At 42.0% G+C, this 19,044-nt stretch overlaps 1 protein-coding gene and 1 pseudogene across 1 annotated transcript in view; both read right to left on the bottom strand.

The window, feature by feature from the left end:
- LOC111949496 (uncharacterized) overlaps positions 1-5,793 on the bottom strand; it is a gene marked incomplete at both ends in the record, with an annotated part of 9,514 nt that extends 3,721 nt beyond the window's left edge. The window contains 5 exons of the mRNA XM_070433853.1: positions 2,583-2,627; positions 2,803-3,809; positions 4,012-4,183; positions 5,204-5,394; positions 5,490-5,793. Of these exons, the coding sequence (XP_070289954.1) occupies positions 2,583-2,627; positions 2,803-3,809; positions 4,012-4,183; positions 5,204-5,394; positions 5,490-5,793 (1,719 nt within the window). The remainder of the gene's footprint in view (positions 1-2,582; positions 2,628-2,802; positions 3,810-4,011; positions 4,184-5,203; positions 5,395-5,489) is intronic.
- A 1,617-nt stretch (positions 5,794-7,410) lies between these two features.
- LOC111982616 (ladderlectin-like) lies at positions 7,411-12,140 on the bottom strand (annotated as a pseudogene).
- Positions 12,141-19,044: the final 6,904 nt, after the last annotated feature.

Below are 19,044 nucleotides of genomic sequence, written 5' to 3' on the forward strand. Positions count from 1 at the left end.
TTCACCTAGAACTTGCAGAAAATCACTCTTCTTTCTAATTTCAGATTTAAATCAAATCAAAGTTTTTGTCACGGCGCCGAATACAACCGGTGTAGACCTTACAGTGGAAATGCTTACTTAACCTCCGTGCAAAAAAGGTATTAGGTGAACAATAGGTAGGTAAAGAAATAAAACAACAGTAAAATACATGCTATATACAGTAGCGAGGTATAAAGTCGAGGCTACATACAGACACCGGTTAGTCAGGCTGATTGAGTAGTATGTACATGGAGATATGGTTAAAGTGACTATGCATAATGATGAACAGAGACGGGTTGGCGGGTGGTGAGTGGGACACAATTCAGATAGCCCGGTTAGCCAAACCGCAAACTCTTTGTTTTTGATTCTCCATACATGATGCAACTGAAAATAACGCTTAGATTACCATTCATTTAATAAATATACTTATGTTAGGACATTCCTCACGAAACTAGAACCCAAAAATACATGATTTGGGGGATTTTCACAATGTTATCTGTAGAAGGGTTCTTAATTATGATTTAAGATACAAATGTCAACAATCCTTCCTCCAAAGGACACTAATATAGATTAAAATTGAGTGAAAATCCCCCATAAATGCCTTTTAGAGGTTTGACATGTAGCCTACCTAGCTAGTGATTTTCCTATCCTTTAATATAAAAACACCACTGCTTTAGGAACCGAATGTTCAACAACAAACACTTCACCACAAATAGGCAGCAAAACACTGGAACCATGAATTGATGCATTTCTTGCAGCTTCCTCTGGAGTCGCTGGTGTGGATCTTCCGGGACGTACTGCGTGTGGATGGGAAGAGGCTACTGGAACCTGCTCTCGTCTGCAGACCTTCAATGCCATCCTGACAAACGAAATCATCAGGAAGTACTCCACAGGGAAGGTTAGTATCGACAACAACATACGTCTGAAAAAAAGCATATGGTAACAGGCAAAAAAATAATATTCGTTCATTCAATGTCATGCAGTGTTCTGAGGACAGTTTCATGTACCATATGTTTCCCAAAAAATCTTTCCAGATAAAGGAATGTGTCTGACAATCTGTTCTGTTCTGTGTTTCTTTTAGAGACTGATCCTGAACCCCAGTAGTTACTGAAAGGAGAAGCCAGTACATTGTGGAGGGAATGACAAAATATGCTTATATGCTCACTGCATACACACCTATACCATGTATTACCAATGTTTATTTTTATTTACAATTCTCATTTATTGTAAAAACAAAAAGCAAATGTTATTTAGTCCTCAGCATAGCAAAACAACTATCTCAAATCCCATTAGCTATTTATGCATTCGATATTTCAGATTTTGTATATCTTGCTACTGTTACATTGTTCAGAGTTAGAGTGTGTTCTCAGTGCAGTGCTTCAGTTTGGAGACTACTAACCCTTACTACTATCAAATTACTTACTTTTTTTTTTTAAGTAAGTAAAAAAGTATTTATTCCTTTATAATTCAGTTGTATGCTGATTTTGTATTTTGTACTTGAACTAAATAGTAAAATAATTTTGGGATGACAGTGTGTGTTTGATTTAATTCACTACAGGCTGATTTTTAAAACATTTAATAAATTTTAGTAGGAGCAACATAAAATAGATTCAGCAGCAGGTGGCAATGTTGGAACATAAGTCTGTGTGTAAGCAACCTTTATTTTGAAAAGCCAACCTTTATTTGGAAAAAATTATCCAGGAAGTAGCCGAAAAATTGTTTATGGAAAAATGGTGTTACGTCTATGGTCTTAAAACTTGTTAGTCTCAAGACGTTGACTGAGCACTTATTTCAAATTACATAACATAAGTGTTTAACATTGACAGTGCAAAGGACATGTACGATAAGTCGCCTTTAACGCTCAGCTAGCCTCCATCGTCGAGGTTTTGGCGAATGCAGCCGTTGCCGAAATCTGCAAACTTGTAGATGACGGACATGCTGCCTTACGTTTGGAAATTTCCCATAGCCAGAGTGAAATCGATAACCTGCGGAGGAAGTTGCTGCTGACAAAATTCCAGCATTCTCGACGGAGCGCAGAGAAATTCGGAACCCTCCGACACACTGTCAGCAGACGGGACACAGATCTTGTTGCCGGGCAAGAGGGAGCTTCCAAGGAAAGTCAACAGGCAGACTTGGATATTGTTTTTTTTTTTTACCATATTGGAAAACGTACAAAATAATGGGTAATGTAAATATATAACGTTTGAGGGTTTCTCTTTTCTGGTGCAGTGGAGAATCGCTGTGCCGACCGTAAAGGGTCAATTTTACGCAGGATGCCACCAACTGGAGAGACGCAGGACGCACAGCGACAGATAAGGATGGGGACATGCGGTCAGTTTTCATACACACGGCCAAATGTATTGTTTTTTCATATTTCAAATGGTGGTGTGGATTTTTTTCTAAAAATTGTTTCTGATGAATACAAAACAGATGGCAGATATGCAAGAGATGCCTCTTATCAAAATGGAGAACCTTGACACCAGCAGCCCGGAAGGTATTTTTGTTCAACTTATCAAGTCCATACAATTTACACTTTGTTATAAATCTACAGGTACTGTACTTACCTCCAGGAGATGAGGTTTCCCCAGACCATGGTACCTCTGGGGATTCTGGGAATAAAGAAGAGGTGAGTGAATAGCTAGGTTCTAGAGTACTGATCTCTGAGTTGTATTGAATCAGTGAGATAATCAGACATTGTCTTTTCATTTGGCCTACCTCTCTCCCCTACCCTCTATAAGCCCAACCATATTAAACCCCCTTTAAACCCAACCATTGGCAGTGTACCATTCCAGTCAGCACTCTCTCGCCTTGCAACTGCTGGGTCGCCAGGTCCGTTTCCTGGGCCAGTAGTGCGCCGGCGTCCGGGAACCTGTCGCTTTGTTCTTCTTCCATGTCGATGTCTGGAAAGAGGTCATCGTCATGCTCTTCCCTCCGCCTTCCTCTTTCCTGCGTCCTAGTATAAGTGTAGCCGGGCAACGAGCTCTCGACCACCAACAGGCCTTGCTCGCCCAGGCACCTGTCGAAAGCTTCCTGGAAGGCCGACGCCGTCACGTTCACCTTGTGTTTCCTCTTCATGTGGTTCTTGAAATTCTTCTTGTTCAGCCTGATTCCYCAGAGATCGCACTGGACCTTGGTGGCACGGCACCAGGGTGGCACGTCCATCTTGGATTCGGCCAGGTATCTCCTCAGGGCCTCCTCGTTCTCTGCAGCGATGTACTCTTCATGGTGTTTCCTCTTCATGTGAACTTTGAAGTTCTTCTTGTTCAGGATGATGCCGCAGTGGTCACACTGAGTCTGCACAGGAACTGRGTCCCTTTGGGAAGGTCTTTGKGGTCTCTCGGTCTCAATCTGCGGRGTCGGAGGGCAGCTATACACTTCGGGCGAGGAGGGTTCCGAATCCTGGCGTGTGACCGGATTGTGACTGGCAGAAGCATCTGGTTRTTCCATTGGAGGTGTGTCTGTGTTTAGAGTTTGAAGAGCGACTGGTAAGCTCGGAGGGGTGGCAGGTCTGGAGCTTGAAGGGACGGCAGGTATAGATGTGAGAGGCAGAACAGGTGTGGATGTTGCAGGGGCGAGAGGTCTCTGGGCTGGAGAGGGATGTTGCTGGAGGGGCGGAGCAACAGATGGAGATTGAGCTTGGACACGGGCAGGTCTTTGAGTCCCGTTCCGCTTTCTGCAAGCTCTGAAATGTTCTATAAACAACGCTTTTCTGCAGAGTACATGGTCACAATAGCTGCAGTGGTAGTGAGGGTAGTCTCTGCACGTCAGTTTGCAGTTGTAGACGATGTACTCTGACAGAAAAGGGRGACAATAAAACAGTCAGTATAAAAAAAAAGAARGTTAGATAGTGACTTTAAAAAGTCAAGTGTATAAGGACATTAGCACYTGTTGGGTGGTTGGCATTCGTACAACTCAATTGAACAACTACAAAGCATTACTGAGTACAAGGCAATCGTTATTTTCTGACACTGCGGTTTCCAAAGTTCCCCTCACCGTCATTCTGAACTGCACTTTTCAGGTGGCTCTGGATGTGTGGGATGATCCGGTGTAACTCGTTGGGTTTGAACGCAGACGGTCGGCAGAAGGGGCAGTGGTAGAGGGAACAGCACGTGGTGCACGGTTGTATCTTGGGAGTTTCACCAACTCGGAAACTGGTAATATGTTGCTGTGGAAAAACAAAGACAATACTGAATTGTCAATAATAAAGAGAAAATGGTCAGAAAATCCAGAGACGCAAATTCTACAGGTCCCAAATTGGGGACCAAAGTTCAGCAACATGCAGATACAAAATGTTTTGTAAAGAAATTACAATTCTTTGTTTCCTACATTAATACATCAGAAAGCCATGTCCTGTCTACTCTACACAACATTTCAAAAGTATGTGGACACCTGCTCGTCCCCTCTTTGCTGTTATAACAGGCTTTCCACTAGAAAAACAGCCCCAGACCATTATTCCTCTTCCACCAAACATTACAGTTCATACTCACATTGGGGCAGCAGATTCTTCCTTTGGACTGCCAGATGGTGAAGTGTGATTCATCACTCCAGAGAACGAGTTTCCACTGCTCGAGTCCAATGGCGGCGAGCTTTACACCACTCCAGCGGACTTGGCACTGTGCATGGTGATCTTAGGCTTGTGTGTGGCTGCTCTGCCATGGAAGCCCATTTCATGAAGCTTCTGACGAACAGTTATTGTGCTGACGTTGCTTCCAGAGGCAGTTGGTACTCGTAGTGAGTGTTGCAACTGAGGACAGACGATTTTTCCACTCTACGCGCTTCAGCACTCGGTGGTCCCCTTCTGTGAGCTTGTGTGGACTACGGCTGAGCCATTGTTGCTCCTAGACTTTTAACTTCACATAACAGCACTGACAGTTGATCGGTGCAGCTCTAGCAGGGCAAAAATTGGACAAACTGACTTCTTGAAAAGGTGGCATCATATGACGGTGCATGTTGAAAGTCAATGAGCTCTTCAGTAAGGCCATTATACTGCCAATGTGTGTCTATGGAGATTGCATGGCGGGTGCTCGATTTTATACACCTGTCAACAACGGTGCCGCTGAAATAGCCGAATCCACTAATTTGAAGGGGTGTCCACATACTTTTGTATATATACATTTAACATTTACATTTACATAGTATATTTCTATCCACACATTTTTTATTTACTATGTGTACAGTTTCTTACCTTTCTGGGTATGTCACTGGAACTGACTATGGGGTCAGGGGTCATTGCGGGGGGCCCAGTGTTCTCATTGGAACTGACTATGGAGCCAGGGGTCAGTGTGGGGGGCCCAGCCTCATCAGTTGGTGCTGTGGAATACTCTTTCCACGGAGCGTGCTGATTGGCATTGACACCGTCCACCTCAAGATTGTTAACTGGAAAAGAGAGAGTGAGAGGTCAACTTGACCATTCTTGGCAAATCATTAGCTCAAAGGCTGACAACAGGCATTTAGAAAAATCGGTAGCCTACCTTCGTCTTCGTCAGCGTTGCCCGCATCATCGGTATTCGCCGCGGGTGAATCGCCCGAAGAACTGTTGATTATTGGTGAGTCGCCGGTGACAGGCAGCCCTTTGCCACTCACAGACCTGTACCTCGACTCCGCCAGGCTGAGTTGCTTCTCTAGCAATAGGATTTGCTCCTTGCTTTGAGAGACTTCTACACGTAACGCTCCACAGCAATCGTCCACTAACTTGCAAATCTCGGTCACAGCAGCTGAGGCTAGTATGCCCATGACAGAGCTTATCCGTTGATGCAAAAAACGCGTTACCGACTTTTAAACACTTGTTTTTGTGAAACCTGGTCACAACTACTGCTAGCTATGAAGATTCAAAAGAATTCAAAACGTCTCATAAACGTTTTTGTCCCCAGCTTGTTCACAAGTAGTAATATTTGTAAGAATACCTAGATTGTTTCAATGCGCCGCCATCTTTATAACCGTGTCTTTGCGGACGCACCGATCAGCGTTCAGAAAGTTTAGACAGAAAGCTAGAAAGCGCCACCTACCGCGTGGAGACTAGAATGTGAATTATCCAGAGTCAAATCTTTGAGCACTAAATATTATTTTGGGTCATCTCTGAATATAGCTTGCTAGAGAGGAAAAGCGAATGGATTATTCCTATGGTTTGCAGAATCATTMTTTAACATTGAGGAAATCAATGTTTTTTTATTATGGTTATTGGTTATCATGTTATCATGTTATAAACTGAGCACTGGAGTAATATTAACCCCAGACAAACTATATGGAGGTTGTATTAGTCTCAAGATCTTGTGCAAAGTAAAATGATTATTTCCAGTACATCATATATGTTTATTGTTTTTACCACAGATATAGAATGACCAAGACAACGTGATCCGCTGCACCATCGAGAGCATCCTGACTGGTTGCATCACTGCCTGGTATGGCAACTGCTCGGCTTCCGACCGCAAGGCACTACAGATGGTAGTGCGTACAGCCCAGTACATCACTGGGGTTAAGCTTCCTGCCATCCAGGACCTCTATACCAGGTGGTGTCAGAGGAAGGCCCTAAAAATTGCCAAAGACTCCAGACACTCTAGTCATAGACTGTTCTCTCTGCTACCGCACGGCAAGCAGTACCGGAGCACCAAGTCTAGGTCCAAAAGGCTTCTTAACAGCTTCTACCCACAAGCCATAAGKCTGCTGAACAGCTAATCAAAAGGCTACCTGGACTATTTGTATTGACCCCCCGCCACTCCCACCCCTTTTACGCTGCTGCTACTCTCTGTTATTATCTACGCATAGTCACTTTACCTACATGTACATGTTACCTTAAACGCATGTTACCTTAATTACCTTGACTAACCTGTGCCCCCACACATTGACTCTGTACCGGTACACCCTGTATATAGCCTCGCTACTGTTATTTTATTGTTGCCCTTTAATTGATTTAATTTTTACTTCAGTTTATTTTAGTAAATACTGTAACAATTATTTTTCCTAACTACATTGTTGGTTAAGGGCTTATAAGGAAGCATTTCACTGTAAGGTCTACACCTGTTGTATTRGGCGCATGTGACAAATACAACTTGATTTGTAAGTGACTTTTTTTACCGTTGCTTATTGGAAACCCTCTTATCCAAATAAGGCCGTTAAAACATTCTGTGCCAAATGTCCCATCCAAACACACCTCTATCCACGCCCTTTACTAGATTTAACAGAGCCTTAGCCAAGCCAAAGACAGGCTCAATAAAGACTCAATAAATACATTGAAGATTTTCCAGACTTTCAGTCATCTCAAACCTTTTCTCATCCCATTTTATGCTGTCAACAAAAAGCACCATATCCATGTTGTTATATTTCCCCTTTTAAGAGCCAGAGTTTATCGTAGACAATACTGCCATCTTCCAGAAAGTACTAGCCTATGCAATGTCATAAAGTACTTAAAAAAWYWTTATTACAGGAAAACAATACAGGTTGAGGTACATAAATGGGCAATTACATTTGAAATTGCATCACATTTAGCCCTTTGGCAAACACATAAAGTCACTTACAGTCAGTAGTAAACAAAGCAAATGTTGAAAGCAGTTAGAAAAGGTGTCAAGCAATTAGCAATATCTTCGCAAATGTGACTAACAGCGATAGTTGTGGACGCAGATGAATGGGTATTGTGTGCCACATCCGAGGTTCCTCCAGCCCTGGCCCACTAACAAAAAGACAAACAAAAATCTTAGTAATTTTATCTGGCATATTTTAACACGTCATACAGTTCTGGGACCAGGCTACTTGTCATTACTTTTCAGGTAATATCATACTAATGTGAGTGTTCCGGATTTACATTTACTATGTTACGTCTAGTCCATGAGACCAGGCTGAAACATCTTTAGGTTCATGTCTTACCAGCAGATTGCAGGTACATGCAGGAATTGCTGGTTGCGGTGCTCTGGCTGTACCATTGGTGTAATACATTCCCGAGCGGTCGATCCACATCCATATCCCTGAGTAAAGAAATAGTCATAAGACTTAGCTACAGCTTGTGAGAGAAAAATTGCAAGATTATGTTATAATACTGCATCAAATGGTTGTTTTTTGCAACCGAATAGAGGGTTCTTATACAGTGGGGAGAACAAGTATTTGATACACTGCCGATTTTGCAGGTTTTCCTACTTACAAAGCATGTAGAGGTCTGTCATTTTTATCATAGGTACACTTCAACTGTGAGAGACGGAATCTAAAACAAAAGTCCAGAAAATCACATTGTATGATTTTTAAAGTAATTAATTTGCATTATTTGCATGACATAAGTATTTGATCACCTACCAACCAGTAAGAATTCCGGCTCTCACAGACCTGTTAGTTTTTCTTTAAGAAGCCCTCCTGTTCTCCACTCATTACCTGTATTAACTGCACCTGTTTGAACTCGTTACCTGTATAAAAGACACCTGTCCACACACTCAATCAAACAGACTCCAACCTCTCCACAATGGCCAAGACCAGAGAGCTGTGTAGGACATCAGGGATAATTGTAGACCTGTACAAGGCTGGGATGGGCTACAGGACAATAGGCAAGCAGCTTGATGAGAAGGCAACAACTGTTGGCACAATTATTAGAAAATGGAAGAAGTTCAAGATGACGGTCAATCACCCTCGGTCTGGGGCTCCATGTAAGATTCTACCTCGTGGGCATCAATGATCATGAGAATGTGAGGGATCAGCCCAGAACTACACGGCAGGACTTGGTCAATGACCTGAAGAGAGCTGGGACCACAGTCTCAAAGAAAACCATTAGTAACACACTACGCCGTCATGGATTAAAATCCTGCAGCGCACGCAAGGTCCCCTGCTCAAGCCAGCGCATGTCCAGGCCCGTCTGAAGTTTGCCAATGACCATCTGGATGATCCAGAGGAGAATGGGAGAAGGTCATGTGGTCTGATGAGACAAAAATAGAGCTTTTTGCTCTAAACTCCCTCGCCGTGTTTGGAGAATAGAAGGATGAGTACAACCCCAAGAACACCATCCCAACCGTGAAGCATGGAGGTGGAACATCATTCTTTGGGATGCTTTTCTGCAAAGGGGACAGGACGACTGCACCGTATTGAGGGGAGGATGGATGGGGCCATGTATCGCGAGATCTACACCAACAACCCCCTTCCCTCAGTAAGAGCATTGAAGATGGGTCGTGGCTGGGTCTTCCAGCATGACAACGACCCGAAACACACAGCCAGGGCAACTAAGGAGTGGCTCCGTAAGAAGCATCTCAAGGTCCTGGAGTGGCTAGCCAGTCTCCAGACCTGAACCCAATAGAACATTTTGAGGGAGCCGAAAGTCCGTATTGCCCAGCGACAGCCCCGAAACCTGAAGGATCTGGAGAAGGTCTGTATGGAGGAGTGGGCCAAAATCCCTGCTGCAGTGTGTGCAAACCTGGTCAAGAACTACAGGAAACGTATGATCTCTGTAATTGCAAACTAAGGTTTCTGTACCAAATATTAAGTTCTGCTTTTTCTGATGTATCAAATACTTATGTCATGCAATAAAATGCAAATTAATTACTTAAAAATCATACAATGTGATTTTTTGGATTTTTGTTTTAAGTTCCGTCTCTCACAGTTGAAGTGTACCTATGATAAAAATTACAGACCTCTACATGCTTTGTAAGTAGGAAAACCTGCAAAATCATCAGTGTATCAAATACTTGTTCTCCCCACTGTAACTCTATTGTGAACTGAAAGTCGGCCACTGGGAGATAACACTGACAGGAGATTTATGATGTCTTTTGGGTGATAAACCTAAAGAGACCTCATTCCATAGCATGAGAAATGTTTCTGTTCTATATGGTACCTGGGAGAGATGACCCCAGGCCAGACCTGGTCTCTACACAAAGATAACTGTTTTTACAGCAGATACTGTCTGCTGTGAATTATAAGTATCTTTCATACCAGTCTTAACCTTGTGACCCATTCCATACATCTGTTGTTCATCATGTAGGTTAAAGGGGTGTAATCTTGGCTAAAAATACCTTTTTACTTTTGTCTCGGGGCTCTCAACGAATCATCTGAGGGTGATTCGTTGACCATCCATCATTATCGTAGAGCACTCAATCGATTAACTTTATATGTGTGTGTGTACTGACCTGATCCCTTTTTAATACGTGAATAATTTTTAGTTTAGTATTACTCTGACTTGAGTGATAAGTTAGTCTCCCCTCATTTGATAGTAAAGAAATGAACCACCACAAGCTGCACTGCTGTCCCTTACCACTAACAGATCTGATATCATACCTAGCTGCATGATTAAAAATCAGAAGCTATTTAAACACAAGGCCCAGAGTGTTTCCCGGCCATATGCTCTGAGGGAAAAACTCTAGGACCCGGAACTGTTTCTTGACCGGTCACTGTCAAAAAATCTCGGGGCGCTACGTATGCTTAGATGCGGAGGTTTTCAGGGCGACCCTTTCTCTCACCTGGAGGTAGAATCCACCGATCCAGGCGGTGGCTCTGTTGGCTGTTCTGGTTATCTGTTGCAGGTAACGATACTCGGGGGAGGAGCTGGCGGAGGCCAGGCTGGCGCCCAGTTCATTGCAATGTTCCTGAAAGAAGAGCGGGGAGGTGAGGGGTGAGACACGTGCACACACTCACCAGTAGGCCTGCACTGAACAAAAGTGTTGAGCTCCCTCATGTGACATTCAGTATACAGACACAAAACATGTTTTGAAAGTGCACAATTTGCAGTCATAGTAACTAATTCACGTCATAATTTTAGACACTAAATATGTTACATTGAGAAGTGCGTTACCTCGGCTCCGAACCAGGACCGAGGAGTGTTCACAAACATGTACACTTGGACTGGTAGCTGAACCATCCGTCAGGGCAGAACCTGCGTGCCGCTGTGAACACGCAGATAAAATACAACAATGATTTGACGTCGTAATAAAGGAGTTGATATTGTCAGGAGTATGAACTTTCCAAAGTAAAAGGTTTGATCTCATAATGTAAAAATGAATGTTTATTTAGTCATGCTGGTGTTTTTTCCCTCCCTGCTGATGGGAAACCAAAACATTATTTCATTGTGATCATGCATTGCACGGTGTACACAGGCATCAATAGTAGAACAGTGATGGTTAACTTAACATCATTCATCATGGAGAGTCCCTACCTTTATCTTTAGGTGCTGCTGCAGCCACCTCAACTGCCTCATTCTCATCTTCTGAAAAGACACCTAAACACATAATCAGACAAAAATATCACTTTGAAATCCACCAGCAAATCCCCGACAATGAGATTCAATATATTTATTTTCATAGCTAATATTTTTACGTGACCTGTAGTTTAATTAATTTGTTTTGTACCAATGTGAAGAAATTGTATTGATCAGGAAATGAGGTGATGCTCAGTGGCTCCACAATAGACAGTGATGCTCCTGCTTGATTAAAGCCCATAGAGAAGAACTGACCTGGGGCGTCACTCAGCTTCTCCTCTGCTGCAGGAGCCTCAACCTCAACAGCCTCCTCTGCAGAAACACGGAACAAGGAAATCAATTTGACTTTCATTCKACTGGGAATTGGGAGAAGTATTGATTCYGTGCTCTATTACTGCTCTCAATACAAACATAATTAGAGCTACAAACCTGGGGCACTTTTTGGCTCTTCTACCGCCACAGCATCGCTCTCCACAGGAACTTAAAGGGGAAAACACAACTATTGTCATTATTCAGTAACAATGAAATACCCTGTGCTGTATTAGTGACATTGTTGAATATTTGGCTGTCTTACCTGCTGCTGCCCTAGCAGAGAGTGCGACACAAAGTAGCACAAAGATGATCAGAACCTTCATGGTGGTGATGATGGTGGTGCTGCTTGTCTGGATGAAAAGGGAGAGAACGTGTTGGAGAATCAACTAGAGAGAGTGATACACAATCATTTCAGACTATCACTAGACAAGAGTATTTCCCAACAGAAGACAACCTTAAAAATCTAGCTAAAAGTTCATCARCACCACAGTAAAWACATACATCTAAATTAAGAAAGGGTGAGAAAATAAGACTAGTTGAATGAGTCGACACACGGGAACAGACACTATAGGACTCTTACCTGTTGTAGTAGGTAAATCACTGTTGTTCTCCTCAGGTACTCTTCCTCGGGTAGGCCAGTGATGGAGTGATGAGTGGAGATTTCTCCGCTGTTTAAATACTGTTCTGTCCAGCATGATTTCACTGACGCACGTGATGTGAATGACGAAACAGCATTGGACTTTGATGGTTTATGATTTTGTATTTATACTTCAGATGAAAAATCCCATACTAGGAATTCAAATACAGCATTTTAAATGTCAGCAGAACATGGCCAGCCCCTGTTTGAAGGTGTGTTCCTGTAAGAGATTGCAAAATAATACAAGTGTCCTTATTGTGATCATGTATGGAACTTTGCCAAGGAGGTCACGTTTATTATTTCCCGACCATAAACCATTTCCACAAGGAGTGGATCAGACATGAAAGGATTTAGTTTGACTTAAATTAAATACAAAATTAAATCAATATCATCAATGTCAATATAATACCAATATCATTATATTATACATTTTATATATATTATATGGCTTTGTGTACGTACTTCAGATCTGATTTCGAATTCAAATACAGCATTTATCAAGGACAAGTCCCTTTTTGAATGTGTGTTCCAGTAAGTGATGATAAACCATAATTGTGATAAGGAAATTGTAAACATGGAAAATCAATACGGACATGGATTGATTCAATTTACAGCACGTTTTTCTCAGCACTGTTGACCTTGAGATAACGTAGGGGTATGTTCATTTAGTTATAATCACTTTATTGGTCTGTTGCAGCGATTTGTCTAACATTTCCAGTCTCTCCAACTTAAAGCTGCAATCACCAGTTGAAACAAGAACAAATTCTAGTCCCTGCCCTGTTCCTGTAAAAAGCTGAGGGATGGGGTTGTAAAAATGTCACCACTCTGAAATTCACCTTCCATCGATCAAAATGATAGTTTTAACCATGCTTTTAGGCTATATAGTGTTTGTTTATACTTACTTTATTTACAATCATTGAAGTAAAACAAGCTTATATTTTGGATTATGATAGTTGACCTAAACTCATCATTTATGAGTTATATTCTTCAAGAATCAATGGGTACATAGCATTAATTTATTAGTCCAAAAATGGATGTAGCAACAGCAGATTGCCTCTTCAATGTATGTTTGTATATCGGAGGGACAAAAGCAGTAGACCAATTTCCATCCTGTATGGAATGTCTTTATCTTATTTCTTGAAAAGACAATCCACATTTACAATGAACCTTTACTGACAACATGACATAATAGATGACAACAGCCTAAGTCACACCTAGAGAAACAGAACCATATGCAACACAGCCTCCACTCTTCTGGGAATGCTTTCCACTAGATGTTGGACCATTGCTGCGGGGACTTGCTTCCATTCAGCCACAAGAGCATTAGTGAGGTTGGGCACTGATGTTGGACGATTAGGCCTGGCTCGCAGTTGGCGTTCCAAATCATCCCAAAGGTGTTCAATGGGGTTGAGGTCAGGGCTGTGTGCAGGCCAGTCAAGTTCTTCCACACCAATCTCGACAAACCATTTCTGTATGGACCTCACTTAGTCCACCGGGGCATTGTCATGCTGGAACAAACTGTTGCCACAAAGTTGGAAGCACAGAATCGTAATTGTATGCTGTAGCGTTAAGTGTTCCCTTCACTTGAACCAAGGGGCTTAGCCCGAACCATGAAAAACAGCCCCGGACCATTATTCCTCCTTCACCAAACTTTACAGTTGGCACTATGAATTGGGGGAGGTAGTGTTCTGCTGGCATCCGCCAAACCCAGATTCGTCCGTCCGACTGCCAGATAGTGAAGCGTGATTCATCATTCCAGAGAACGCGTTTCCACTGCTCCAGTCCAATGGTGGCAAGCTTTACACCACTCCAGCCAAAGCTTGACATTGCGAATGSTGATCAAACTGACTTGTTAGAAAGGTGGTATCCTATGACAGTGCCAAGTTGAAAGTTACTGAGCTCTTCAGTAAGGTCATTCTACTGCTAATGTTTGTCTATGGATTTTATACACCTGTCAATAACAAGTGTGGCTGAAATAGCCAAATCCACTAATTTGAAGGGGTGCCCATATACTTTTGTGTGTGTATCTATATATATATATACACACACACACACAAATTAGTGGATTCGGCTATTTCAGCCGCACTTGTTATTGACAGGTGTATAAAATACATATACTGTATACAGTGGTGATTTTCGCATGTAAATCTTGGTGGGGGAAAAAAACTGTTCATTCAGCCTCATTTACTGCCTTTAAAAAAAACATAGCTGATATGGCTGACTTGCTTAAACAAATGTGGTTTCTACTGACAATTGAGATGTACAAACTATGGCATAAGGGGGCGACAAGAGGATAAGAGGCAATCCGTAATTTCGATTAAGACATTAATAAGCGAGCTGGGACAGACGTTGTCAATATAACTATTTGTTCAGCACTTTTGAAATGTACAGCGACAGAATTCAGAACATGGGTCGTTCTTACAGTATTCTCCCTGTACACCAAGTCAGAACTGTAGGATAAATAGAGGGGGCATATAAGCAGACAATGAAAGCMCTTACAATATTTGATGATAACATTTCTTTAAAACAGGTTATCGGCTACATGTGAACCACCAAGTCAGAACAAATCAAATCAAACTTTATTTGTCACATGCGCCGAATACAACAAGTGTAGACCTTACCGTGAAATGCTTACTTACAAGCCCTTAACCAACAGTGCAGTTCAAGAAGAGTTAAGAAAATATGTACCAAATAAACAAAAGTTTAAAAATTATAAAAAGTAACACAATAACATAACAATAACGAGGCTATATACAGGGGTTCAGTGTGCGGGGGTACAGGTTAGAGGTAATTTGTACATGTAGGTAGGGGTGAAGTGACTATGCATAGATAATAAACAGGGAGTAGCAGCAGTGTACAAAACATATTGGGCGGGGGGGCTTTTGGTCCTAAACATGGCACTCTGGTACCGCTTGCCGTGCAGTAGCAGAGAAAACTGTCTATGACTTTGGTGACTGGAGTCTCTGACAATTTGATGGACTTTCCTCTGACACCGCCTATTATATAGGTCCTGGATTGCAGGAAGCTTGGTCCCAGTGATGTACTGGGCCATACGCACTACACTCTGTAGCGCCTTACGGTCAGATGCCGAGCAGTTGCCATACCAGGTGGTGATGCAACCGGTCAGGATACTCTTGATGGTGCAGCTGTATAACTTTTTGAGGATCTGGGGACCCATGCCAAATCTTTTCAGTCTCCTGAGGGCAAAAAGGTTTTGTCGTGCCCTTTTCACGACTGTCTTGGTGTGTTTGGACCGTGACAGATCGTTGGTGATGTGGACACCAACAGTAGACTAAATTAAGTGGGGAAAAAATACCAAATTATTAGGGTGAGGCACATGGGCTACTAACATCTTACTACACAACATACACTTAGTATTACTTTCTAAGCTACAGTATACACATCTCCCTGGCATATTACATCATTTACGCCAAGCACATCAAGACATTTTTGGACTCACCACTCATTGTTGAATTTGTGATTTCCAACTTGTGTAATGTTTATGTCCAATGGCCGATGAGCACTGATATGTTTAATCTATAATTTCTCTTCATTATTTCTCGTCATATGACAAGGATTAAAAAGGATTTGTCTGTAGTTGTCGACTTGATCATGATGATGACTGTTAGCGAAGATTTTGAAAGTATGATGTTGACATAATCAGTCCAATCAAAGCTACTGTAGATATAACTTGATTTGATGTAATTTTATCTGTGGACAATGACCTTGAACCTTCTTGGATGGGCACTTCTAATGTAACTATGGCAGCACCCAAGGGGCTATCCGCCTCAGAAATTGCAGCCCAAATAAATGCTTCACAGAGTTTAAGTAACAGACACATCTCAACATCAACTGTTCAGAGGAGACGAGGAGGAATTAGACATCATGGTCGAATTGTTGCAAAGAAACCACTCTAAAGGACAACAATAAGAAGAGACTTGCTTGGGCCAAAAAGACTAAAGCAATGGACATTAGACCAGTGGAAATCTGTCCTTTGGTCTGATGAGTCCAAATGTGAGATTTTTGGTTCTAACGTCGTGTCTTGGTGAGACGCAGAGTAGGTGAACGGATGATCTCCGCATGGGTGGAGCATGGAGGAGGAGGTGTGATGGTGCTTTGCTTGTGACACTGTTGGTGATTATTTAGGATTCAAGGCACACTTTAACCAGCATGGCTACCACATTCTGCAGGGATACGCCATCCCATTGGTTTGCGCTTAGTGGGACAATCATTTTCCCCAACAGGATAATGACCCAAAATACACCTCCAGGCTGGTTAAGGGCTATTGACCAAGGAGAGTTATGGATGCTGCTGCATCAGATGACCTGGCCTCCACAATCCCCGACCTCAACCCAATTGAGATGGTTTGGGATGAGTTGGACCAAAGATGAAGGAAATGCAGCCAACAAGTGCTCAGCATTTGTGGGAACTCCTTCAAGACGGTTGGAAAAGCTTGCTTTTCAGTCCAGGAGTAGGTTTAATCTGTGTCTAGGAAAACAACCCAACAGATTAGTATTCAATCTATGGTGTTTTACATCTCCCCTAATATACTTTACCAACTCAGTGACCTTGTGGTTAGTGTGTCTGCCCTGAAGTTGGAAGGTTTGGAGTTCAATTGCTGGCTGAGTCATACTAAAAACTGAACCCAATGCATTTCTGCTGGCATTCAGCATTAAGGAGATAGATTAGGGTTAGGCCTTGCAATAGACAAGCATATTTTCCAAGCTGCTTCACACTGCAGAAACAAGAGATAGGCTCCTGCTCCTATGATGTGTTCGGCTCAGCAGAAGCCAAGGCTACTTATGACGCAGGTAGCTGGTGGCACCTTAATTGGGGAGGACAAGCTCATAGTAATAGCTGGAAACACATGGTCTCCATGGGTTTGATACCCTTCCAGTCACCACATATTGATGATACATTATAGTTAGTCTGAAACATAATATTTGTTCATGTCCGACCCACTCCTTGGATGACATCWAGTTAGTTAAGGAAGCAGTTTATGGTCAGCAAAGAATTAAAGGTGATCTCCAGGGCATCGTTCCAGACATGATCACAATAAGGACATTGTTATTATTTTACCACCACTTACTACAACACAGTGAGTGACATTGATAAAGGCTGTATTATAATTCCTAATCTGGCAGCCTGGTCTCAAAGACTAGACGTAACATAGTAAACCCAAATTAGTATGATATGTTACATTTGGTATGGTTACATAAGACAGAAGGTTACTTCAGGCAAAAACAAAAGAAGGGTGGTTGGTCAAAAATTAAAGTAGGGTGGTTGGTCGGGGTGGATGGTCGGGGCATATAAGGGTGGTTGGTCGAGGCATATAACATGAATGTCTAGCAACCCAAAGGATGTGTGTTCGAATCTTATCATGGACAACTTTACCATTTGAGCTAATTAGCAAATATTTACTACTTTTTAGCTACGTAGCAACTACTTAGCATGTTAGCTAACCCTTCCCCTAAACTTAAGCTTTTAACCTAACTCCTAACCCCTAACATGACTAACATTAGCAACCTAGCTAACATTAGCAACCTAGCTAAACTGAGCCACTTAACTAACATTAGCCATWACAAATTGGAATTCGTAACATATATGTTTTGCAAATTCATAACATTGTACGAATTGCAATTCGTAACATATCATACACATTTTTATTCATACCATWTAATATGAAACGAATGATGGACATCCACAAATGAATACYAAACGTAACATATCATACTAACGGCAGTGTCCTGGATTTACTTTTACTATGTTATGTCTACCCCCGAGTCCAGGTTGAATCTTGAATTTTTTATCTGAAGTATAAACACAAAGCCATAAAGTGTCAAAGTCCAATGCTGTTTCGTCARTCACTGCACYTGCATAAGTGAAAGTTTGCGYGACAGAACAGTATATAAAGAGAGTACGAATCTCCATTCATCACTCCATCACTGGCCTACCTGAGGAAGAGTACCTGAAGAAAAGAGTGATTTACCTACTATACTACAAAGGTTAAGTCCTACAGCATCTGTTTACCTAGTGTCGACTCATTCAACTTGGCTTATTTTCTTCCCTTTCTCGGTTTAGATGTATGTATTTACGTGGTGATGATGAACTTTTAGCTCGATTTTTAAGGTGTCTTCTGTTGGGAATACTACTTGTCTAGTGATAGTCTGAAATGATTGTGTATCACACCTCTAGTTGATTCCTCCAACACGTTCTCTCCTTTTCATCAACAAGCAGCACCACATCTCACCACATGAAGGTTCTGATCATCTTGCACTAACTTTTGTGTCGCACTCTCTGCTAAGGCAGCAGCAGGTAAGACAGCCAAATACTCAACAATGTCACTAATAAGCACAGGGTATTTCATTGTTTACTGAATAATGACAATAGTTGTGTTTTCCCCTTTAAGTTCCTGTGGAGAGCGATGCTGTGGCGGTAGAAGAGCCAAAAAGTGCCCAGGTTTGTAGCTCTAATTATGTTTGTATTGAGAGCAGTAATAGAGCACTGAATCAATACTTCTCCAATTCCAGTTGAATGAAAGTCAAATTGATTTCTCTTGTTCCGTGTTTTCTGCAGAGGAGGCTGTTGAGGTTGAGGCTCCTGCAGCAGGGAGAAGCTGAGTGACGCCCAGGTCAGTTCTTCTCTATGGCTTTAATCAAGCCAGGAGCATCACTGTATTGTGGAGCATCACCTCATTTTCCTGATCAATTACAATACTTCACATTGGTACAAACAAAAATTAAACTACAGGTCACGTATAAAATATTAGCTATGAAAATAAATATATTGATCTCATTGTCGGGGATTTGCTGGTGGATTTTCAAAGTGATATTCTTGTCTGATTATGTGTTTAGGTGTCTTTTCAGAAGATGAGAATGAGGCAGTTGAGGTGGCTGCAGCAGCACCTAAAGATAAAGGTAGGGAC

Source organism: Salvelinus sp. IW2-2015, linkage group LG22 (genome assembly GCF_002910315.2).
Source record: "Salvelinus sp. IW2-2015 linkage group LG22, ASM291031v2, whole genome shotgun sequence".
NCBI lineage: Eukaryota > Metazoa > Chordata > Actinopteri > Salmoniformes > Salmonidae > Salvelinus > Salvelinus sp. IW2-2015.